Consider the following 26,442-nt stretch of genomic DNA (forward strand, 5'->3'; position numbering starts at 1 on the left):
TCCACCTGAAATTCCTCCAGACATTCTATCAGGAGTTCCTTCATGAATCTCATCAAGAATTCCTATAGATATTTTATCACGTGTTCCTTCAATAATTTCAGCTGGAGTTCCTTCAAGAATATATTTACAATAATATAATATATTATATAATATTCTATCAGGGTTCCTACGGGGATTCTATCAGGGTTCCTACGGATTCCCTCAGAAGTTTCTCTAGGGACTCCAGAGTTCTTCTGGGGATTTCATCAGGAGTTCCTTCATCAATATTTTTAGGAACTCCTCCAAGGATTTCATCAGGAGTCCCTCATAGGGATTCTGGAAGGATTCCTGCTGGAATCTTTGGAAGAATTCTTGGTGGAATCCCTGGAGGAACTCCATGACGAATCCTTGGAGATATTCTAAGTAGACATTGTAAGAGTTCCTAGAGTAAATCTCTGCATGTATTATTGTAGGATTTTTTGAAGCAATTTCTATAGAAAATCGATGAAGGATTTTTTTTTTGAGGAATTACTAGGGAAATCATAAGAAGAATAATTGGAAATTGGTGATAGGAGAAATTGCTGGTGGAAATTCTTGGTGGAGTTTTCGATGGAATTTCTGTATTATTTTCATGGAAGGGATTTATTGAGCATTCTTTTTAAGAATCTCTGTTGGAATTCTTGGTGGTACTGCAGGTTAAAATCTTGATAAAAAGTGTTTAGAAGATTCGCTGGAGGAGTTCTTGAATAAAACTTTGGAAGATTTTTTGGCGGAATTATTGAAGGAAGCATTGGATGAATCACTGAAGCAATCCCTCGAGACGTTTTTGTATCAATCCCTGGAGGAATCTGTAGAAATAATCGCTGATGAAATTCGTGGTGGAAATTCTGAAACAACTTCTCGCGTAATTTAAGGAGGAAGCCCTGAAAAAAGTCCTGGTGCAATTCTTGGGGCAATTTTTGGTGATGAATTTCTTGAGGAATTCCTTGAGAAGTATCTTAAAGAATTCGTGATGTTATTCCAGGGTGATGCGTAATGGAATCCTTGGAACTAACTTCTAAGGGAATTCCTCAATGAATCTAAAAAGGAAGAAATAATTGTTATAGCAATCTCTGGAGGAATTCTTGGAGGTAGCCTTGGAGTAAGCCCTGAAAAATTAATGAAGAAATTACTTGAGGATTTTTTTGGATTGATCAGTTGAGGAAATTCTGAATAATTTGTTGAGGAACCTTTGAAGTAATCTCTAGAATAATGCTACCTGAAGATATGCTTGAAGGATTTTCCCCGGAGGAATTTATGGTTGAATCTGTGGATAAATGTCTATAAGAATTATTGATAAAATTCCTAGTAGAATCCCAGAAATAATTGTTGGTTGTTACCCTTGTATAACCAATAGATTGGAAAAACTTAAAGTAGAATAACTCAAGGAAACCACTGAAAGATTCTGGATATAATGTTTGAAAAAAATCTCATAGCCATTTCCATATCGATGACTGCTCAAAACAATCCCCGACAGAGATCATTCATCATAATTTTGGAGTATTCCCGAAATACTTCTTGCCACTTATAGCTGGAATGCTTCATCCCTATTTATTCTTTTCCGGACCCTATTTTTTAAAGCTATGCTCTTCTTTACTATGATTATTATCCAGAAAACGTAGAAAAATTCTGCGCACTGCCACAGAGTACGAAAAATAACAATCACATATCCACTAGACTTGCCCAGATTCAAAACATCCGAAGAAATATAGTGTTGCTGCAACGAACTTTGACAGGCGGTCAGAGTAGGCTGTGGGCTGCATAAAGTGATCTACGCGAATTAAGAGGCCTGGATCAAAAGGACCAACACACATTTTGTGGTAATTTAGTCAAAACATAGATATATCCAAACCATAAAGCAATGACATGCTAAAAGTGTCTGTGTTTAATTTCCAGATAGCTCAAGATTTTTAAGTATTGGAAAGTTCCTTGACTTTCCTAGACGTATTGCGAACATAATGCCTCTTGTGTGAAAACAGTTCTTGAACAGTAAGTTGTAGAAACGGATTAAAATTAATTAATCAACCCATTCTAACAGATGCGAGTTTGTGTCGAGATAAGATACAAGACAAGCACCCGGAAGATTGAAGGTTCAAGTTTGTATCGAAAGAAAAAGTTTTTATTCTAACTTTTTTATTGAATTATAAAGCAAAACATACAACATTCAATTTAAGAGCTGTGTCTTTGATATTGTCAAGATCATAATGCTTATTTTTTTACCGTGTATACAACTCACATCCCCAACTGCCGGTAATCCGCTTCACCCTACGATGAATCACAGTAAAAATGGGTCACACCACCACCGTGCGAGGGCGCAGTGCGATTAATAAAAACCGCAGCGATTATCGAGGTTGGTCATTTGTGTGTCACTGCTCCAGTGTCAGTGTCATTATCGTCAACGGTGCCGTTGCCGGGTAGGTCAGGATGGATGAAAACAGACTGATGCGATCATCGGATTACATATTTTGCGGATAAGGTTTAAATTCAATCTATATCAGTCGACTGCTAGATGTTCGTATGTATGATACAGTGATAATCTTTTGTGTCGAAACGTAGGGATTCGATTGAAAATCGCCTTTATTTATAGATAATGACAATGCAGTGATGCAAAATGCGATTGAAAATGAGAAAAACAAATTGATGAGCTTGCTGGAATATTACTTTGAGTTTGGAAACACAGAAACTGTTCAGAGGAGTTGTTTTCGAGTGCTAAGATAGCTAACAGAGCTAAGATTCCGGGTGAGGTCTTGATGTTCAAGATGAGATATCTAATACTAATATAATGAAAATACTGATTTTTACAGAGATAGTAAATTTTAAATAAGCTTCAAAAGCCTTTGAAGGTCGTCAAAAACTCTCAATATTAGAAATTATGTTTTAAAATCTGTTGGATAAGGCGTTGACGAAAGAGGTGATTGAAATCTGGAAGCGGTATTTCGATGAACACTTGAATAGGTGCAGCCAGTGAGGGTTGAGACAGAAGATTGGTTACGACTATGAAGAGGATATTGACGCATCAATTGTTCATAGATTTAACGAATTAGATATAAACTTTGACTGCCATCTTTGGAGATGACTCAACGATATGACTTCTCCAAACCATTCCAGTATTATTTGTGCTGACCAAAGATCAGGCAAGCAATCATGACTCTGAATTCAATGTGCCTAGGAAAATTTGGAATCTAGAATGACTCCACCGCACTTCACCTGATTGATCAAATTAAACTCAACTCTTTCCGAGCTCGCATGCACGATCCATGGCACACAAGTTTGCTTCATGTTTGCTGGATGACAATAAATAGAAAGGTACGGTTCTAGAGCATATTGAGCTGAACAATTTTTGGTTGATTCTGCAAATATGGATCGTTGTTGTTCTTTTATGCAGAATATTGACCTGATATATCCAGTAATCGGTACCTATTAAGAATCGTCAAAATCAAAAGCTCAGAATACGCTGTGCAAACCAATGCGAAAACTAAGACTTATGTTTGAGCCTGAAAAAGAGGCGGACTTCGAGCATCTCAAAGACATAGAACGTATCCTGAACCATTGTTCTTCCATTAAGGTACAAATTTCGTTCTACAAATTGAGAATAAATTTTTAATTCCATGAACGTTTACGAGAAATTAAATGTTCAGCGATGTCAATTTTTGTATATGTTCCTATAATGAAACCGTCAGAGATTTTTTATCATCAACAAATTTCCTTATCGAGTTGCTATCAATTGTAATGTACAAAAATCAACACCGCTTCTCTAAAGTGCAAATATTTACCAACGGTGGAGTTCATTCGTCCGAGTCGGCTGCGGGAGTCCGTCGACAAGGAACACCGCAACGTGTGCAACCGATGCCACAATAAATGCATTACCTCATTTTATCACCCCGCGCAAACATGTACCACAGAACCCACACCGTTTCCGCCGAACAAACGAATCGTAATTAGTTTTTTGCACTTTATCATCATCGCTGTATAATGATCTTGGTCGGTTTTGCACAAAAAATTCGAACCAATTGGTTTCCCCTGCGCCCCATACATTAATCTTTGACAAAATATCAAATTTAAACAAAATAAAAACCGACTTGGAAGGTCATGAGCTGCCGGATTTTGCCGGTAGCAATACTTCAGCTTTCGAACTGTACCAAAATGTGTACATTTGCTAAATTTAACCACAGACATGAATGTACACACACCTATACAGTTGTAATGTCGGCTCTGCCACAGTCAGTACTCGACCACACCAATCGAGCTCAAAACCGTGCGATCTAATAACGATAAAGTTTATTTTCTCAAACAGTCAGCGCTGCACAATGGGACCATTTCAGATAAAGAAGGATAAATCTTCTAAGGGATCTTACAAGACTCTTACATGGCATTGTTGCGCGTTGGTGATTTAAGAGAGTATGCTCAAAAGGTTCTTCTACATCTTTGAATTACATTATTTTGAAGTTAACTAACAAGGTTGACCGAAGAAAAAAATATTTTTAGAGGGTTAGTGTCTTTAACAAAGTTGTAGAACCTTCAATTTCGAGCAACCTTCCTAAAGATACCATTGCATTGAATTCGTTTTCAATGACAAATTATAGTAGTTTTGTAACACAGAGCTGTTAGCGTTTAAAGTTTTTGGAAATAAGAACTTTAGAGACTTCATGCCTGAAAAAAAAAAATCCAACAGGAACCAGAAAGAAACCAAACAAAAAAAAACGAACAATAACCCGAAATAAAATTTAATACTATGATTTAACAAAGAATTCGACCAGATTTTCCTCTAAGGATATTTCTAAGAATTTTGTTTTGCAATTCCTCGTGACATTACAAATTTTACTGTATGCATTTTTTATGATTTTCAGAAATCAATTCTGGTATTTGTTCAATGTTTCCTTCAGACATTATTCAGAAGATTTCTTCAGGAGTTCATTTAGTGGTTCTTCTACGGAATTCCCTCCAAGCATTTCGTTTAAAATACTTTCAAGATTTCAACTTGGATAACCTCAGAATTGCGTCCATAAATTCTACCAGGAATTCCTTCAAAAATTATTTTGAGAAACTTTTCAAGAATGTTTGAGTCCTTCAGAAAGTTATTCAGTGGTTCTTGTAAGTATCGAGTTCTTTAGGGCTTCCTGGACTTTTTTTGTTTAAGACTTCATCTAGAATTGAAACCGTTATTTCTATGAAAATGACTCCACAATTTTCTTAGCAATCCCTGCCAAATTAACGTTCAGTATTTCGCTTAAAAAGAATTTCTGTTAGGATACCTCTAGAAATTACTTCAGATATAGCAACTAAGATTCCTTCAGGATTATCTCAAGAAATACTTTGGCATTTTTTTTTTTTTTTTTTTTTCAAGGAACGCGTCAAAGAATATAAGCATAAATTCATCCAATGGACTGTCAAGGTTATTGGAGAAAGTTCTGAAAAAATCCAGCTTGTACTTTCATAGATAATCTCAAAACAATCTTTGATTAAATTTCTGTACAAATACCTGTTATATTGTAATGAGGATCTCTGGACAAACTAATACGTACTTAAAGATGTTTTCAAAGATTTTCTACATAAATTGCCAATGACTGGAAAATAATCGATCGAATCATTCGGATTCTTGAAGGGATTTGTGAAGGAATAAACGGAGGAAAAACTGGAATAATTGCTGTAGTGTTTGCTAATGTGGAACCTTAAGTTAACTTTGAAGAATGTAGATTTCATTTGATAAATTTGATAACTAGGTATATTTGGAAAAGCTCCACGAGTAATCCATGAATCGAATGCTAAAGAAGCATCGAGTGCATTTCAAGACCCAAGCAAGCTAGTTCGGTTTTCGCGTCGCCGGAGTGACATCTATTTTTCTGCCACGTGTTTTGTTTGCTGGGCAGTGCATTTCAAGACCCAAGCAAGCTAGTTCGGTTTTCGCGTCGCCGGAGTGTCATCTATTTTTCTGCCACGTGTTTTGTTTGCTGGGCAGTGCATTTGAAGGCCCAAGCAAGCTAGTTCGGTTTTTGCGTCGCCGGTGAGACGTCTATTTTTCTGCCACGCGTTTCGTTTGCTGGGCAGTGCATTTTAAGGCCCAAGCAAGCTAGTTCGGTTTTCGCGTCGCCGTGTGCATATCAAGTATGCTGATAAAGTTGCTTATGGCTGCTTAGTCAGGGATGAAGGATCAATTTGGTGAGCTCGTTTCATGCTTTCATTTTTAATGTATATTTTATTGTGAAACACTTTTTAATCATGACAACGATAGAAAAGTCACTTTTATGTATATTTTTTTTAACAAAACATGAATGTTTTTTCACAATAAGTGTCGACAAAGACTATTGTAATTGTTTAAAAAGTATTCAAATACACATACCTTACCTTTTATCGAACATTTTTCATTACACAAATCGTTTTGAATGGTTCGACACTGAAAGTGTAGACTTACTTTAGGAACACGTTGTCTGTAGTGACTAATAGGTGATTGTTTGAACTAAGGCTGCATGGATCGCATCACTTACCAAGGTGAATCCTGATTATGTAGCTTTTGAACCCTCCCCACTAACAAATTCCTCCCTGTGACAACCATGGAGATGCAGAGGTGATCTCGGTCTCTAGTAACAATGGATGTCACACTAATAATCCAACCTTTCCCCGATGACCGTAAGGACGTGGCCGGCGCCGTTATTGACTTTATAATGCTTGGAGTTCTCGAAAGTGTACATTGAAGATGGAAAGCTATTCCCAAGCTACATCTGTTGGTTCCTTGTGCAACTTCGATTATTCTGGTCAATCACGGAGTAGCAACTACGAATTGTACGGTAATCAATGCTTATGCTTATGCTATGCTATGCTAATCGAATGCTAAAGAAGCATCGGAAATTTCGGGTTCGAATTTATTGAGGAATTTCTGGAAGATCTACTAATATATTGCCAGCAATAGTCCCAGGAGGAATGTCTCAGGCAATACCGGGGAGAGACTGCGAAAGAATTTTTGAAACTGTCAAGAAGAGTAACTAGAAAAATCAACATAGGAGCAGGCTTTCCAGGAAAAATCCTTGCAAGAATTTATTCAAAAGGAAGAAGTAACTGAAAGTGATCACGAAAAACATTTAAGAAAAAACAATTAGAAGAATTTCTGAAGCTATTTCCGAAAAATTTGAAAAGAATGTTGGAACCAATAGTATAGTCGAGTAAGAATCTAGGAATATTTCACAGAAAGCTTAAGAAATGTTGCTCCATTTGCTTTTTGAGAAAAAGAAAAAAAGTGCATTCAGAGACCACTTTGGTTAAAAAAAAAGAGACTTAAGTGACCATCTATAGAGACTTAAAATGGACCAATGCACGAGTTCACTAATTTGACGTTTGAGCGGTGCCGAATTCACTCGTTTCCATGGCCACGTAAATAACACGGCACCGCTCAAACGTAAAATAGTGAACTCGTGCATCGGTCCATGGTGATCAAGTCTCGAAAACTTATTCAAATCGACTCAAGTCAAAAAAGTAAACAAACTTTATTTATCGATCTTTTGTGTTTTGCAGAAGAAATTCTACACGTCCCGCTCTAAAGCAACTCGATTGTTCACTTATAATAAGTTTAATTTTCGGATTTACAAAACGATGTAAGGACTATTGTCAAATTTCGCAACCTAATAACAATTTAATCGCTCCGTTATATGGAGAGACAAAGTGACTTAACCACGAATCAATACAAACTACTACTTTAGTCGATTTTACACGTCGTACGTAATTTGAAAAAAAACGTGTATAATTTTGTCATATGTTGATACAGTTATCTCACCCTTACTCGATATTCAAGGGACCATCGAGTTAGGGAGTTATCGAGTTACAGAACACAAAAGCAGTGCAACTGCGTTCCAAGGGACCATCGAGTTATCCATGAAAACCAAGTTTTACTCTGGTTCTCTAACTCGATATCGAGATACGGAATATCAAGTAAGGGAGAGTTAACTGTATATTTTAATACATATTTAGATGAACACAGGAAATGTGTACAGCTAAGTGTATTGCCATTAAAATGATTTTGTTTTTCAATACACGCTATTTTCACTTCGGACAACTTTTCGGATGACACTTTTAGGCACCTAAAATTTCAATATATTGATGCTTAATTATGTGCTTCATAAGACTGCAGCGAGTAATCTTTTAATCTTCTAATCTGGGACAGATCCTGCTTCTCAGTTTAGTGTTCTTATGTCAGGGTGTCTACTCATTTACAGAAATGAAATTGCCTGATATTTCCTGATCTTCCAGGTTTTATAAATAATTTCAGGTTCAAGAAATGCTCTAAAATACATAAATGATTGACGAGTTTTTCACTATGAAAGACTTAAACTGTATTTTCAAAGATAAGAGTTCGGCTTCGAAATCTAACGATAAATTGCAAAGTATTTAAATGGATTTATGGACATATTCTTCAAACTAGTCCCTGTGAAAAATACTGAATACATTAGAGTTTTAGTACGCTAAAAACGATTCCAAAGGCACTAATCTGCAGAAACAACAAACGTATGAAATCTTTCTTTTTATTTTAAAATTTTTGCTAGTACACAATGCTCAAATAGAATGCACTGCCGTTTGCGGCTTCCATTGCAAGATGTGTGCCTTCAAATTGTTGGTACATTCTTGAATTCAAATTACAGGCTGTTTAACCTTCAGAAATTCTCATCGAAAGAATATCCTTTGTTGATACAAACAGTTCACAAGTTGAGATTTACAGTGATGTTTTGTGAGCAGAGACAAGGACACAACAAATGTAGTAGAATTAGCTTTCTTAAGTGATTCCGAGTTGCTTTGCTGACCACACTACAGATAAAACTAATTATGTTTTTGAATATGTAAAGAATTCTGAATGAAATATTAAAAAAAAATGGAGGGTTTTGTGTGCGAACCATGGAATATTTCTCTCAAAAACGCATACAACGGGAACTCAAAATACCCGACTGATATTCACCACAGTCATATAGTGATCATGAAAGCACAAAAAAAAAAAAAAAATTAAAGTGTAAAAAACCACCCATTAAAAAGTTGAACAATAATTAAAATTGCATATATTTTTTCCAAAACAAGACGTTCTACCGCTACAACACTCAGTTGCACAAAGTGGGAGTTTTCAGAAAAAGTATGTATTTTATGATGTTTGGCTATTTAAGCATGGAGTTAAAAAATTATTAATAGGTAATGTTACCAAACTGCGAACATTCTCCTTGAAAACGTAGTCAAAAAATATAGGTACAGTGGATCCACAATTAAGAATCGCCCACAATTTATGAATTAGCTGACTTCAAATGACAAAATAACAACAAAAATCAACACAAAACATCACGTAAACAATTTTACTCAAAATAAATTATAAGCGAAAATGTTTCCGTGATGTTTTGTGCTATTTTTTACTGTTATTTTGTCCTTTAAAGGCAGCTGATTCATAAATTGTGGGTGATTCTTAATTGTGGATTCACTGTATCTTCAGTAAAATTGTTTGAAATTGAATATTCCACACTTTTGATGAAAACACTAACCTCTAAAAACTTTTGATTGCATTTTGGCTTAACCTTAAAAATGATTTGGTACAACGATGTAGAAAAACCTTTTGAACATATTCTCTTCTTCTTTTTCGGCATTACGTCCCCACTGGGACAGAGCCTGCATCTCAGCTTAGTGTTCTTATGAGCACTTCCACAGTTATTAACTGAGAGCTTACTATGCCAATGACCATTTTTGCATGTGTATATCGTGTGGCAGGTACGAAGATACTCTATGCCCTGGGAAGTCGAGAAAATTTCCAACCCGAAAAGATCCTCGACCAGTGGGATTCGAACCCACGACCCTCAGCTTGGTCTTGCTGAATAGCTGCGCGTTTACCGCTACGGCTATATGGGCCCCTTCATATTGAACATATTCTCTTAACACACCGATGTGCTATAACGACATCTAAGGCCCCTTAAAGGATTTTGATCGCCTTTTTCTGAAAAGGTCCCATTGTGCACTGCTCCCTCTCACTTGGGTTGCGGTTCACAGATGAAAATAACGAAAACTTTTGCCATATTTATCCAACTTCCGTTGTGACAACATGTCGGTGCAAATATTGCTTCATTCGAGGAGTTTTCCGCTCGCCTCCCATCGTGCATAACTGTTTCTGATCTGTTGGTTGGAAATGACTTAGCATTGAGTTCATTGCTGTTGTTGGGAGTGAAATTCGCCAATTGATATTCCGCTAATGACCACGACGCTGGCTGCTGACTCTGTCAATGACACACGCGGACAAGGTTTGAATTTTAACGAACCCGCTGACATTGGTGGCGGCTGTGGCGAAAAATCTGCTGCTGTCACAACACTACCTACCAGCTGGCTCACTCGAGTCTAGCGAGATCACGAGTGGTGGCGATGAGCTTTCAATGCACACAATTGCCACTCAGAGCACACCGATAATGGGAAATCTCATCATCGGAGAGTGGTGTGTCATTTGTCGTCGGTTGGGCTGGAAATTAATTGCAATAAATGTGATTCGCAATGGAATTGTTTTGAGGGCCAATCGGCTTGGAGCGGAATTACCTGTCGACCTTTTTTGATTGAAATTAAGGATCTGAAATAAGCTTCGATTATCATTATGACTTTTAAATCCTTTGAAAATGGTCGGAAATTCAAATACAAAATTGGCAGAGATAATCATGCATACAAATGACCAGACTTCGTTTTTCAAAAAGGCATTTATCATCCGCAAACAAAGATATCCTGAGGTAATTCATGTAAGTCAGATGTGAAAATATTGTATAATATTTGTCCCAAAATGATGCCTTTAGAAAAACCAGCTCTTAGAGGAAGTCTTTCAGACTTGGAGTTCTGATAATTAACCTAAAGTGTACGATTGGACAAATAACTTCGGATTATTCTAACAATGTATGTTGAAAAATTAAAGCTTTTTAATTTTACAACGAAGCCTTTATACCAAACACTTTCGAATGCTTTTCCTATGCCTAGAAGAGCCAGACCAGTAGAATGGCCTTCAGATTTGTTGGAACGAATCAAATTTGTTACACGTAACAGTTGATAAGTGGTCGAACGTTCATGTAGGAATCCGAGCGGTGTATTGGCAAAAATTGAATTTTCGTTGATGTGGACCATCATTCTGTTCAAAATGACCTTTTTCAAAAAGTTTACTGACGGAGGAAAGCAAGCTGATTAAACGATGACTAGAAGCTTCTTCAGAATTCTTGTCCGCTTTAAAAATTGGTGCGACTTAGGCATTTTTGATTTGTCAGGAAAAAGTGTCAACTGAAAACATTTGTTGATATATTTACCAAGAATGATTAGCTATTCTCTGGGAGTTTCTTGATGAGGATGTAAAAAAACCACCATCGCCAGGAGCTTTCATATTTTTTATTCTTTTTATTATGAATTCTTTTTTTGAAAACTTCCTTTTGATTGAGAATGCTTCCGAAATCCTGAGTAACTTGATTTGCAGTTGGGCTCCAATTTTATTTTCAAAATGTTTGTTTCCCAATTGATGGAGAAGTTTATTAATTTCTTTTTTCAGACCCTGCCATATAATTTCCATAACAGGTTCGCGAGTGCGTTGAAATTGCTTTCTCCTCACGTTTTTAAGACGGGACAAGAGTTTTAGATCATCGTCTATATTCACGGATTTGAATTTTACTTCACATTTTGGTATTGCAATGCTCGTTGCTTCAACAATGGAATTTGTTAAAGTTTCAAGAGCATTGTCAGTATCAAGTTTAGTTTGCAAGGACATGTTAATATCAGCATGATACAATCAAGATTACTATCGATATATGTTTCATGTGCATTCCAATCGGCTCGTAAATAATTGAAAGTGAAGCTGGAATTCATGGGATATTTGAAATGTAACAGGAACATGAAAATAACGTCCCAAGAAACCTTTTACTATTGACCGATCCAGGCCCATGACAACCATATATCGATACACAGTGTTCTTCGTAGCCAGGATGTCCCGGGCGATAAGTGAATATCGCCCACTGTCAGTTGTAAGAACTGTGAAAATAAAGACCATTGTTTTGTTTAATTGTTTGCTATGGTTTGATTATCAATCTTTGATATTGTTAAATCAGCTAATAATGTGCCAAAAAGTTCAAGCATTTCGATAGTTTTGAAAGGAGAGCAAACATTAAAAGGCATCCTGCTAGCCTCCAAGCAAGCAATCAGTGATTTGATTGCGACTCTTGCTCGATTATGGATTATCAACATTAAACAAAACTTCGCATTCTGATTGCACTCTCGATACAAATTACCCGAAAATGAGTAAACACATGGAGATGTTGACTACGCTAAAAGTCGTCCCGTGCCATGGGCCTGGACCGACCAAACAGAGGTAAGGCCATCCAACTGAAAACAGGTGTAGCGCAGCCACCACCCACATTGGCTACCAATGGCCTCCAACTTCGCATTCAATGCCACCACAACAACCGGGGCGAATTGCTTTCTCCCGCATAGCATTATGTGTGGCAGCTACCCCCGATCGACAACAGCGACGCACAGTGGTAGAGATTTAATAAATCATGAAAAAAACGCGTTTTTGACATTTTACAAGTTTTGACCATGCCAAGTGCTGTCGAACATGTTAAGGGTTGCAGACCCTGTTACGGGAAAAGTCACATTTTTTTTAGTTTTCGTAGAACAAAACTTTAACAAAATTGCTGTTTTGCATACCTACACTTTAAAGCTCATAACTTGTTTAAACATGTGAACCTAATTAGGGTCAAACCAACAAAAACTACACTTTTTTTTGAATATTTCGTATATTTACCTTTTTATCTGAAATTTTAGATGATTGTTTGACTTTGCTTTTCAGCTCAAACATAATTGGAAATTAGGTTTTGTCAGCTTTTTAGAGAACTGGACCTCTGTGCGGCGACTTTTGTACAATAGCATTGAGTGAAATTACAGGAAAAATCCAGATCTCACATCCTCAACAATCAGCGTGCGAATCCCGAAAGCAAGACAAACAGATGGAGAGAAAAACCCGAAACAACGCCGCACTGGTACGGGGAGTTTACCCACTCTGCGTCTGAATTGAGATCTTTGTCCACGATTTTTTTGATCGGAGCCTGAGTTTTACGGTTCTTATGGGAGACGTCGGAATCGTGTTTGTTCTTCTCTCTGGTATCCTGTATCTAAGATTATAGAACAGATGAGAATATTAGATCATATGAATGTTAAATACTATTCAAATATTTTGACGGAAATCCTAGCGCACTTCCGAATTTCTGAGGAATGTTTAAGAAAATGCGTAGAACTATTTCCAATGTAATGCGTCGGAAAACTTCTTCTTTTTTCTCGCATTACGTCCCAAATGTGACAAAGTGACTTCTTTCAAATTTTCTGTTCAAACCTCAGCATAGTCGTTTACCTCTACTGACTAGAAAGATCTGTTAGTTGAATATTGATAGAACTTTTAGCTTAGTTAATGACTTTCAGGACAAATTACTGGAAAATCAACAGCATTTTGCAGAATCTCCAACGTTGTTTTTACTTGTATCTTTTTTTTCTATTCATCTATTATACATTACAATAAAAAAGGTGTTTGTATGTCACAAATTGGCTTGAGAACGGGTCAACAGATTTTAATGATTTTTATCGGTTCTGTTTTTCAAGGGTTCCGATGTGTTCGTGTGAACTAGGTTTAAGAAATTCATCAGGAACATTACAGGAACTATATGCATATCATATGGCATAATTTTGTTAGGCTCCGTTATCCATAGAACAAAATAAAACAGAAATATAACGTAATGTGTTTTATTTCCCTATAAGATTTTGTTCCTTTTTAAAAACTTTATAACAAAATAAATAGATAGTTATGCATTTCAATAATCTACATAAATAAAAATGGAATGGTGTTTGTATGTCACGAAATGGCTTACGAACGGGTCAACGGATTTTGTTCCTTTTTAAAAACTTTATAACAAAATAAATAGATAGTTATGCATTTCAATAATCTATATAAATAAAAATGGAATGGTGTTTGTATGTCACGAAATGGCTTACGAACGGGTCAACGGATTTGAATAATTCCTTCTCCGTTTTGTTCGTCAAGGGTTCCGACGTGTTTGTGTGTATAAAAATCCCAGGATATTCACCGGGAAAGTTGAAAAAACGAGAGTGCACGGAACTGTCATTTTGTATGGGACGATTCATAGCGATTTTCAACAGCCTACTTGATGGCAATACGAAGTTTGCCGGGACCACTAGTATACAATATTAACGTATATCGAACAGTATTATAATTTTGATACTTTGTATCAAACATTATAACTTGGTTTGATATGTTTTTGATAGAATTAAAACACATTTTGTTATGTTTATGTTACTATTCATACACTTTCTGTTATAATTTTAGTTATTTTAACAACATCCTACATCAAGTTTGTAACAACCTATATTCGAAAAAAAAATTATAACAGACATATGCTGATATAATTTTGTAATGTACCCTTAGTCGGGATGTCCAATGGTCCTAATTTCCGAAGAGGAGCTCTCTTTTAGTATGCTTTTTTCGGCAATTACTTGCTTGTATCGACGAATTCTTATGCCATGTTTGCAAAAGATAACAGTTAAAACAAATAGAATTGGAACATATAAATATATTTGGACAATCAAAAGAGTAGCTTTGAGTGTTGTACCTTTTGAATCCTTATCTTTTAACAGATAGGGGAATTCGGGGCATAATGGACACATCAAGCAAATGCTTGTTTTAAGATCATACAATGACATTTTTTCAAATCACTCCCGGCTAGTTTTCAAGTTTGATATTAGTACGACGTGCTACATTCATTCATGATAATAAAAATCATATCATATGCCAGAAAAGTGACGTAGAAAATTAGGTCAAAAACAAGGCTTGTAAAAAGGTATCGGGGCAAAATGAACAATTGCATGAAATTTAATGATTCCAATATATTTAATGTCTGTCAGTCGTTCCGAGGTGTAAAAGGGCTCTCCCTCTATCATAAGAGCTAAAAAGAACCTTTCTAGGTTCGTTGTTTTGCTCAAAAATTAGATTCTCCCTCCACCTTGCTTATATAACAATTTGAAGCAGAGAAAAATTTAAAGTCAAATTTCAATGGACAATTGAAGCAAAACGAAAAATTTTCTACCGTCAAGCATTTCAAATGCAATGCAGATTTCATGCAGTGTATGAATTTTTGATGAAGTATGCATATTCTCAGAGATTGAGGGGGGTGTCCATTTCGCCCCGGGTGTTCATTATGCCCCTAATCCTCCTACGCGTATTTCGGCTACCACTTACAGTCTTCTTCAATGTCAGTTATTTACACCCACTATCAGCATGTCCATTAAAATTCATTTTTCAATTGGGTCCTAAAATTTTTAATGAAATCTTGTTTTTATTTAAAAACACGAAAAAGCATGTTACTGTAACTATTTTAGCAATTTTTCCCGCTCAAATAATGGCTATATCATGTTTAAAATTTAATTTAAAAATTTGGTCCATAAATGAACCTTGACACTTTTGATCATGTTTGACGTTCGCTTAGTCGACAAAAACACCACAGGGGTTTTAGTTTGACCACTGGGGTTGTTCCTATCTGACATTTCGTAAGGGACACGGAAAACAAAATACATCCAAAATTTGAGTTTAAGCCAAAGGGTGTGGCAAAATCTAAAAAAATGTTTTTTGGGCTTAAACCAACGGAAAACATTAGAAAATTGAGTAAACATGTGTTTTTGGCCTAAACTCAAGCGTTTGGCACTAAAATTGGGACAGGGCTTTAGGACCCAATTTCCGGATTTTCCCCGGTTGAACGGATTTCGAAGCAGAATCTTCAAATACGTAATTGTTGTAGTAACCACTAAAAATCTTTGTGAAGATTATGAATATCAGAATTTTTTGATTTTTATGCATATTGATTGTCAAGTACAAGAAAATATAAGAAATCAATTTGTCATTGCAGTTCAATAAATATTTGATAAAAAACAGAGGATTATTTCAATCTTATCACTAACATTTAGAAGGGATCTAAAAATTCTGCAACTGCTTTCTCTTAGATGATGAACATTATGTAATGTAGTAACTTTGAAGGAGTCGATCTGAGAATGATGTTGATGAAATTTTTCAAGTTTTGTTGGTAGAAACGATTTGAATTTTGAAAGGGTTTTGGACTAAGAGATATAAATTAAAAGAGATTTCAAGAAAAATCTCAAAGACCGACACTTTAGATCTTTTCAAAAATTTGTATGTATAATCAGAACTTAAATTTGACTAAAGTAGCTCTAAAACCAGGTCTTTAATTTTTGATGTAAAATTAATTAATTTTAGGTCCAAACACCTATATTATCGAAAATATTTGACAATGTTAAAATAATCTTCTGGTAACTATTTTCAGTCAAAAGAATGAAACTGCGAGGGTGCCGTGTATCCACTAAAATGTATAGGATAAACAAAGATTTTGGAATGATGTAAAAAAATGTACTCTGTGTATCTAAATTTAGACCAAAGAATGCTATCAAAATTATGTGTCAGACATGGCTCATAGTAGATTTCTGTAGAAATTCTTGATCTGGTGGAACTCTCGATGGATACAAGGATTGATAATGATCAAGAACGATATCTTGTCAAAAAAATATTTGATTGCATGCTTGGTAAAAAAATGACATAAATCAAAGCATCAAAGTTTCTGTCACGAATGTTGTCAAAACTTAATAAAAATATGTCCAAAATTACCAAAAGGCCGATTGAAATCATTATAAATCTCATAGGAAATTTGCCCAGAATGACTGGAAGAAATCGCTGTGAATCTGCAGAAATCCGTACAAAATCTCGTCAGGGATTTCAAAAGAAATTTTTCAAACATTACGACCTAGTCAAATTAGTAAACCAAGCAAAGCTTCTTCAAGAATCAGTACCAGTGTTTCCAGGAAAATACCAAACACAAATTCTTAATGAATCTATCACAACTACATTAGGAAACCACTTAGATCTAAAAAAACAAACCGAAAAATCATTACACTCAGCCCAGGTGATAATCTGCTAAGAAAAAAAAAATAGTCACAGATCAATAATATAATCCACTGAAAACAGTAACTTGACAATTATTCCCTAGATTCCCGTTAAAATTCCTGCGAAAATCTTGTAACATCCATAGAAAGAATCTTCAGTAACCTTCATCAAGTGAGTAGTAGAGACTTCCGAAGAGATTCTTCAACGATGTGGCTCCCTAGCATTTTACATGAGATCTCTTTTGGATTTGCATAATATTTCAGACAAAAATTTACGCAACATCCGGCTAGAAGTCCTAAAAAAATTGAGAAAAAATTGCCAAAGACCTCTCTAGGAAACCAACGATTGTTATTACAGGATTTGGCTTTAAAATACCAGAAACCATAAACTATCTCTCTAGCAATTATAGTCATGTTGCAAAGTGCGAAATGCCAGGCAGTCGTGCAAAATTTTCTAGTTTCGCCCATAGTGCTTTTCTCCGGTGTGTTCTGCGATTTCCCGAGTATTTCCCGTATTTTTCTCTCTTTTCCCGGCATTCATTTATTTAGTTAACATCTACAAAGATAACACTGAATCAACAATTTCACGCCACAATACTCGGTTTGTGGCCGCATCTCTCCATCCTCGGTTCTTTCCCACGCTCGCCAGATCGATACGTACTTGATCCGCCCACCTAGCTTTGCAGGGTTGTAGTCCGGCATTCTTGCAACATGCCCTGCCCATCGTATCCTTGCAGCTTTGGCCACCTTCTGGATACTGGGTTCGCCGTAGAGTTGGGCGAGCTCGTGGTTCATCCTTCGCCGCCACACTCCGTTCTCCTGCACACCGCCGAAGATCGTCCTAAGCACCCGACGTTCGAAGACTCCAAGTGCTTGCAGGTCCTCCTCGAGCATCGTCCACGTTTCGTGCCCGTAGAGGACTACCGGCCTTATGAGCGTTTTGTACATGGTACATTTGGTGCGGGCGTGAATCTTTTTTGACCGCAGCTTCTTCTGGAGGCCATAGTAGGCCCGACTTCCACTGATGATGCGCCTCCGTATTTCACGGCTAACGTTATTGTCAGCAAGGATCCAAGGTAGACGAACTCGTCGACCACCTCGAACGTATCCCCGTCTATCGTAACACTGCTACCTAGGCGAGCCCTGTCGCGCTCGGCCCCACCAGCTAGCATGTACTTTGTCTTGGCCGCATTCACCACCAGTCCAACTTTTGCTGCCTCGCGTTTCAGGCGGGTGTACAGGTCTGCCACCTTTTAAATGTTCGGCCGACGATGTCCATATCATCCGCGAAGCAAACAAATTGACTGGATCTCGTAAAAATCGTACCCCGGATGTTAAGCCCGACTCTCCGCATAACACCTTCTTGTTCAATATTGAACAACAGGCACGAAAGTCCATCTTGTCGTAGTCCCCGGTGGGATCCAAACGAACTGGAGTGTTCGCCTGAAACCTTCACACAATTTTGCACATTTTTTGCACTGCTTTTCCCGGCACTATGTGACAAATTTAAAACTTCCCATGGTAATACCTTCATTCCCCTTTTAAACTTGACCAATCAGTAATGAAAAGAAAGAGTGCCAGGGAATATATTAGAATTGATTTACTTCTTTGGAAATTTCTCATGGCATTTCACTAGGTATTACCAGGATTTATAAATGGATTCTCCCTAAATTTCATCAGAAATTTGATGACATTTGACCAAAGTTTTCTACGGGTATTGCTCCCAGTATTAAGATGCTCATTGAACACTAACCTCTGCAATCTCTGATCTATTGAGGACGTCTTCTTCTTCTTGGCATTACGTCCTCACTGGGACAAAGCCTGCTTCTCAGCTTAGTGTCCTTATGAGCACTTCCACAGTTATTAACTGAGAGCTTTATTTGCCAAAGTTGCCATTTTTGCATTCGTACATCGTGTGGCAGGTACGATGTTACTCTATGCCCAGGGAAGTTAAGGAAATTTTCATTACGAAAAGATCCTGGACCGACCGGGAATCGAACCCAGACACCTTCAGCATGGCTTTGCTTTGTAGCCGCGGACGCCAACCACTCGGCTAAGGAAGGCCCCATTGAGGACGTAAACCAAAGAAAAAGATCGCTTCCGAGATTTGTTCAGTAATTCATCCAGTTATTTTTTCATGGATAAAAATACACCGATATGTTAATGCTTCCAGTGGACAGTTATGCCCTTTGAAGGAAGCACCATGCTAGACAACGGACTAACATGCTACGTCCAGAGGTAAAGCCGAAATACGTTTCTGACCCATCGATGCGGCAAAATGCTTGGTAACACTAAGCGGTTTCAGAAATTCTACAAGGAACTTCTTTAGGAAATTTAGAAGGATTTGTTTCACATTTTCCTCTAAAAATTCCTGATAAAATCCAGGAGATAATTCTGAAGGAAATTCTAAATTAAGATGAATTTCTTAAAAAAAATACCTGATAAACTCCTGAAAGAAAACTTTCTGAACCCTTGAAAAAGTTTTGGAGGGGTTTCTTGATGAATTGCTGGAGTATTACTTAAAATATCATCAAATGATACCCTAGAAAAATCACTGAAAAATCTCGGCCAGAATCTTAAAAAAGGTATATTTAGAGAAATTACCGGAAATATAACTGTAGCATTTTCTGGTATAAACTCCAAATAAACTGTTTAGAGAACCCATGGAAAATTAGGAGTCTGCTACAGTTCTATACCCTGGATTAAATGCTGAAAAATCGTTAGACATGTTTCTGTGACAAACTCCTGTAGAAACTTTATATGAGTTAATGATTTTTTTTTTTTTTTTGAAGCATTCTTGATGATTTTCTGTAGGAATCTCCAGTAATAACTAGAAAAATTGGCGGAAAATCCAGGAATATTTGTTATAGACTTCCTAGAAAGAATCCGGGGGATTCTGGATGGAACTTGGAGACGTGTTGGAAACAATTAGCGATGTAAATTAGCATCCTACATTGAGAGCTATCTGCATTAGCAAGGAAACATCTGTTGATAGATGACATCAACCAATTTTTTGTACACCAAAAAGACAGTCACCCATAAAAAATCAACCTTCATTGTTGGACGCACAGACCAGCCACAAAATTCGGAAGAATTCCGGAGCAGCAATCGTGCAGCTTTTTGCGTCACGGAAACCGACTAAAGGGGAAGGATCGATAGCTTTTCGAAAGCTGTCAGTACTCAGTGGACGATACGGCAGAAGGTTACCGTCATCGTCATCGTCGAGTCAAAGACAAGATATCCTCCATGCCTACTTGTATACGCTTTCAAGTGCAAAGGAAGGAAACAAGAAAGAAAGCAATTGCGAGGGGTGGGCCAATCGGCATTAAATATAAATAAGCCGCCCATTGCGACTCGACCCGTGTTGACGTTTGTAAAATGTTGTCTGTTTTCGGTGTTTCACCGATACACGGCAAATCGAGACTTACGAAGCAAGCACGCATGTTAATTTCCTCACTAATACACACACACACGAATTATATTCATTCGCCATTCGAGGCAGTGTTGCCAAATTTCGGATGCTCGTGAAAGCCGAACTAGAACCACAGTTAGTAGTTGTGTGACGTGTGTACAACTAAATGGGCGCAGCTCCCATACACATTTAGATGCTTGTGGTTGTGTTGCCATATTATTATTTTTATTATTACCGAGCACGGCGCGTATCGAGATAGTAATTCCGTGCGCTCCTCACCTAGCACTGAACCGATGCAAAGAGAGAATAGGCGGTGAGCTCACCCAACGTTACTTCACTTCAGAAATATTTACTATTTCGATCAAAATCAAGCGCTGGAAATCAGCGACTGCAGCGCCCGTGTGCCCTTTTCCTCCAGGCCACACTTCCTTGCATTCCGCCAGTGCCTTGGAATGCTTTCATGAGATATACGAAAAACTGGTCGGTGCAGTTCTCCACCAACAACAACCAGCTGAGTGATATTTTTTATACAATATTCGCTACTGCAGTCAATACGAATATAGAAGAGGGTCAGTGTAGGGGAGTGTGCATATTGCTATTCGTCTCTCTGCCTGCCATTATTATTCGTTTCGTGTACATGATTTTTAAATGTCCGGTCCGAGACCGAGACCGGATTGTCGGTTCGGTTCTGCCTCTGGGATGACGTGTTGCTTGCATTCGAATTCGATGCCGAGCGAATGGGATGAGAATTATAAACGAGTTGGAATTGTTATTTGTGAGGCGCAATGCCAAATTATATGTTCTGGATGTGATCGGAAGTAGCAGCGCGATGGCCGTGACTGGTTGCAGGTGGAATTGTTCGTCTACATTGGAAACAGATGTTGGATTGAATAAAGGAGGTTGACTTTCCAACTGTGTTCTTAGTTCGAGTGTTTGCCCAATAATATCCTTGTCCTTCGCGAAGCAAACAAACTGACTGGATCTTGTGAAAATCGTACCTCAATTGCTTAGTTTGAGCAGTTTTTTTTGTCCAATAATATCCTTTACGTTCGCGAAGCAAACAAACTGACTGGATCTCGTGAAAATCGTACTCCAATTGTCCACCTTTCTACGTGACAAATTCAAGCTCTAAATGGAACAACAGACACGAATGTCCAATACCCTGTCGTCCATTGTTGCTTTAATAAATCTTGTGAGCTTACCAGCCAATCTATTTTGATAATGAACTTAAAAGCTCTCAATACTGCCTTGAAATCGATGAACAGGAGCTGCGTAGGGGCCTGCTGCTCTCAGCATTTCTGCAGGGTTTGCTGCCAAAACATTATCTGGTTTCTTATGGAGATGCCCTCGATACATCCTGCTTGATAACTTCCCACGAACTCGTTTTCTATATGTAATAGAAGACGGAAGACAATGTATAATCATTTATAGGCAGCGTTTATTCTCTATGTATTTACGTAGCCACCACCTTCTTTGTTCTAATCCTTCGTGCCTGTGTCCTCTGCGCCATTCAGTTACTCATTATAGTTATGCTTCCACCTTTCGATCATCCACGTTTATTCGTTTAGGATGTTCTCGGCCTTATCCTTACACATTTCGACTCTAAATACGAAGCCTTTGCGGGATGCGTTGAGCTATTTTAAGAACTTTCACGTTTCTTAAGAACGGTACAACGACCCTATCTTTTGACACACCACTTCTTCCAGGATGCGTTTTTTCTGGAATAGGGAGGTTATTTGTGTCAGTTAAGTCCGTATCGTTACACGTTTTGCCACGTAGCGTGCTGCAGCATTGCAGCCTTCACTGCAATCTTCTCCTCCGAAACCTCCTATTTTTGGGCATAGTTTAACCGCCTCCATGTAGGGTCCAGAGTTAATGTTAACGTCAGAACAAGTTCGTCGATTAATCACAGAAGTTCTAGTTTGTGGGCTAAATGACGCTGAGCATTCCAATTACAAGTATGAATCCCTTCTCCTGGCCAATTTGAGCGTTTAAATCTCCTAAGATGATCTTGACGTCGTGACTTGAGTAGTGATCGTATTCGCTTTCGAGCTGCGCTTTGAATGCGTTCTAGTCATCGTCAGTACAACTCGTTTTATTTCATACTAAACGTAGGTGTACAAATCTACTGTCCTTTCATCAATACCCATATCATCATCGAAGCAGACAATTTGACTGGATCGTGTAAAAATCTTATTCCGACTATTCGATTTGGCCCTCTGCTAAACATTATCTAGGGCAATATTTAACGACAAGCATAGACGTCAATAATCTGATTCTAGCTTTCGTCAGGATTCAAGCATACATTGTCGTTCATCATTGGTTACTTTCCCCAAAGATTTCCACAAAAATCTGCTCTAGTAAGCTCACGACAATAGCTATTGATAATTTTAGTTGCGCAATCTTCAATTACAATCTATGTTCAATAGTGTTACATGCTCATTTTTTTGGTGATACAAGCATAGCTGATATTCATATTTTTGAATGGGCACTGAAGATCTGGTTTATTGTAGATAATGTTAATTGATGTTAATGATAACTGTTCTATATTCAGATTTAACAATCGATAGATACGAATCACCAACTCTCCCGATCCTATCTTGATAAGTTCAACTTGTATTCTTTCTAGCTGCTGGACGGCAATCTCAACCTCGTTTGAAGTTAGTTTGATTTGAATGCTCTGCTTTTGTGTTGCACACCATCCAGGTGTTTCAATAATTGCAGGCTATGATATGGTGGTTGTTAAATATTATTCGACATCTAATATTTCTGTGTGAAAAAGTGCGTTTGTGCATGGTTAAAAATTGCAGCTGGGTTCAGTTCAGTTGCCACATTTTTACATGCGAGATTCGTTGTACGTTTGATCGAACTTTTCACATTTCATGTTGGATTCTGGGTGTAAAAATAATCATTGGAGTTCTAAAAACGATAATCTTGTCGTTTGATGGTCTGATGAAATCGTTTCATTAGTCTGTTTGGTAGTGTTTGAAGAGGATAGACAAAGACAAAATTACTACACGATAGACAATTTGTAATGACATTGCATACTGTTTCTATTGTCACATTGTTGCGTTTTTCCATAAGTACCGTCGAACCTCCATTAGAGATCTTGTTATAGCTTTCGTGTTTCTTTTGTGAGACACTGTGTTTTCGGCAAATAGCAAGCAACTTTCTTCTTCCGAAGCAAGCTTGTCTACAGTAACCTTAGTGCTGCGTTCTTCACAGAAATGTGTCTATCAATCGTTTTATTAAGTTCGTTCTTCGATCATCTTTGAACACTAGCGAATCTGTTGGTGAAAGACAATCTTCTTTGCACTGCAAGCACAGGATGGACACATTGCACGCTCCTATCGTTTTCTTCTGATGAGTTGTACTCCTATCTACAGTCAACAATTCGCAAGCCCTTATCGTAACATTAGATCATTGTGCAATGTTGATTTTCTGTTTTGTGGGAACAAAATTCCAATAAGAAATACCAGGACTTCCAGGACCAGGTGAATTAACGACAGAGTGTGATTGAGCTGTAGTTCTAAATAGGTAATTTTGTTCAAGGTCAGTATGATTTCTCCACAGAATCCAATGCAGCTTATGGGTTTGAAGCCATTTCCTTAGAACATTTTTGCTGTTGTGTTACATCACTAATAGTTCGCTACGATTCATGTGATTATTGCATGAAGAAAATTGTCGTTGATGAAGCAAGGCTTCATTTTTTTGTATATCGATTTTAAACGTTGCATTGATTATGATAAATCTATTCCGACTGATGTTTGGTTGAAAGCGTAACATTCGGGTTGTTTGTGTAGGATGTTCTTTCTCGCTTCAGAATTATCCAGCACCTTCGAATTCGCAGGAAGGATTCTCATGATCATCTCTTCATTTGATAGAATCATAGATTGTAACAATCACCTTTTTCGTTTTACAGGTGAGGATTTTGCATTATAAATATGAATAGGCGCTTGTAGGATGCAAAGGCAGAGCTGTTTTCAAAAACGAGGTAAAGGTGGATGTTGTCAACACTTGTGGTATTTTTGTAGATTTTAAAGATCTTGTGGCATTCTTCATCAGTATGTTACGTGAACTTTTGAAAAATCACTTCTCCAGAGCAAGATCAAAATGCAACATTATATTTATTATCGTAGCCTCTGTTCTTCTTCTTCTTGGCCTTAACGTCCTCACTGGGACAGAGCCTGCTTCTCAGCTTAGTGTTTTTATGAGCACTTCCACAGTTATTAACTGAGAGCTTTCTTTGTCAAATTTGCCATTTTAGCATTGGTATATCGTGTGGCAGGTACGATTACACTTTATGCCCAGGGAAGTCAAGGAAATTTCCATTACGAAAACATCCTGGACCGACCGGGAATCAAAACCAGCCACCTTCAGCATGGCTTTGCTTTGTAGCCGCGGACTCTAACCATATGGCTAAGGAAGGTCCTCGTAGCCTTTGTATCGGTTTGATTATTTGTCTCCCTTTTCAATCCTTGGTCACATTCCAACAAAGCTTTACGATCTCTAGGCTTCTAGGACAGCAGAAGTTATCGTTATATTCTCATGTATTATATAAGTGCGCTTGATAAATAATTTTTCAGTCACTGTTAGAAAACAATTTATCAAGTTCAATTGAGAATCTCATAAGACCGAAACTGTTTTCCAAAGCTAGCTTATAATTAAGAGACTCTCGTAGATTGAAAAATCGTGTACTTCACTATCAACCATGTCGATTCCACCAGATGCGAAATCGCGAAACCTTTCCATCGCCGCTCGACCTTCAATACATCTCTTTCAACAGCATTCCACCGATCTCAAGTTTTATATCGCACTTGTTGCTACGTCGGTTTGATTGATTGACATCAATTGCACTTACCTTTTTCGCCTGGATAGCTACTATTCAGTTGCTGCTCGTCATCGCGCGAAAACTTGCGTAATGATAGATGTTGCGTCCATTTAATCATTGGCTTTTGGACGCTCCCCTCCGGAAAAGTTTGGTTGCCCGCTGTCGCCGACGAAGGTACTGCCGAACCCGATGTGGAACTTCCCCGTGACAGGAAAATAAAAACCTAGAAACAGCACACTCGGCTGTTGCGCTCCGGCTGGACCCTGAGTGATGCCTCCAATTCACTTCCAAATCCGTACGTGTTTTTGTTTGTGTTTTCTTTAGAGATTTTCCACTGGGTACTTCTTCTCGGTACTTATTTACACTTTCTCTCCGACTGCTTCAAAGCGACCCGCTATTTTCCATCCGATTGGATCTGGTGGCTATCATCGATTTCAATTTTCTTCTTTTTCGCACAAAACTCTGTGTGTTGACCGGCTGGTTGCAAGGAAAACTTTCCCCCAAACTGCCTGGACTGCAGCTGCGAAACGCACAAGAAAAATCGAAATCACATGAACTGCTCGCCGCGAACTCGCGAGAGATAAATACGAAATTCCAATCACAAAAATGTGCCGATCGCGCAAACACGACCAGAGAAGAAACTTTTAATTCCACTTCTTTGACTTATTTTTCCTCCTAATAGTAGCCTTTCGCACTCTACCACACTCCGGACGGTGTACATATATTATTCTTCTATTCCTCTTTCGCCTGTTGTTCGTCGTTTCAACGCACACACACAACACCGTGCGCGATATTTACGGATCACGTCACTTCACGAACACACCGGCACTTTTGTGTGGACCCCGGAGTCGCGGTAGATTTCAAATTCAAGAAAAATTCACATTCGCCATGAAACCATGGGACGGGACCTAAAGCTGCCGCACACACTTCAACCCCCGAGTCAATACGGGTTCCGTCTGTTACAAAAATCACCAGAAAATAAGAATCTACACCACCGAGTGCACCGTACTCCTATCGTATCACGAACCGTGCAGCGCAAAAATTTCTTTCCTTCGACGAGCTTCCAAAAAATCACGCAAAAAAAGAATTAGGTACCTACTTCGTCGGTTGAGCAACACAGCACAAAAAAACACGTCTCACTTCACCGAGAGATGGCCTCTGTCAATCAACACTGGCAACGAGCGAACGACCGTCACCCTCGCAGTCACCA

The 26,442-nt window shown here is 37.9% G+C and overlaps 1 protein-coding gene across 1 annotated transcript in view; it reads right to left on the minus strand.

The window, feature by feature from the left end:
• Window positions 1-26,442, minus strand: part of LOC5578119 (carboxy-terminal domain RNA polymerase II polypeptide A small phosphatase 1) — a 201,460-nt gene extending 175,018 nt beyond the window's left edge. Inside the window, 1 exon segment of the mRNA XM_021855387.1 lies at window positions 25,263-26,442. Coding sequence (XP_021711079.1) covers window positions 25,263-25,350 — 88 coding nt within the window. The 5' untranslated portion in view covers window positions 25,351-26,442.

This window comes from Aedes aegypti, chromosome 3 (genome assembly GCF_002204515.2).
Source record: "Aedes aegypti strain LVP_AGWG chromosome 3, AaegL5.0 Primary Assembly, whole genome shotgun sequence".
Classification (NCBI taxonomy): Eukaryota; Metazoa; Arthropoda; class Insecta; order Diptera; family Culicidae; genus Aedes; species Aedes aegypti.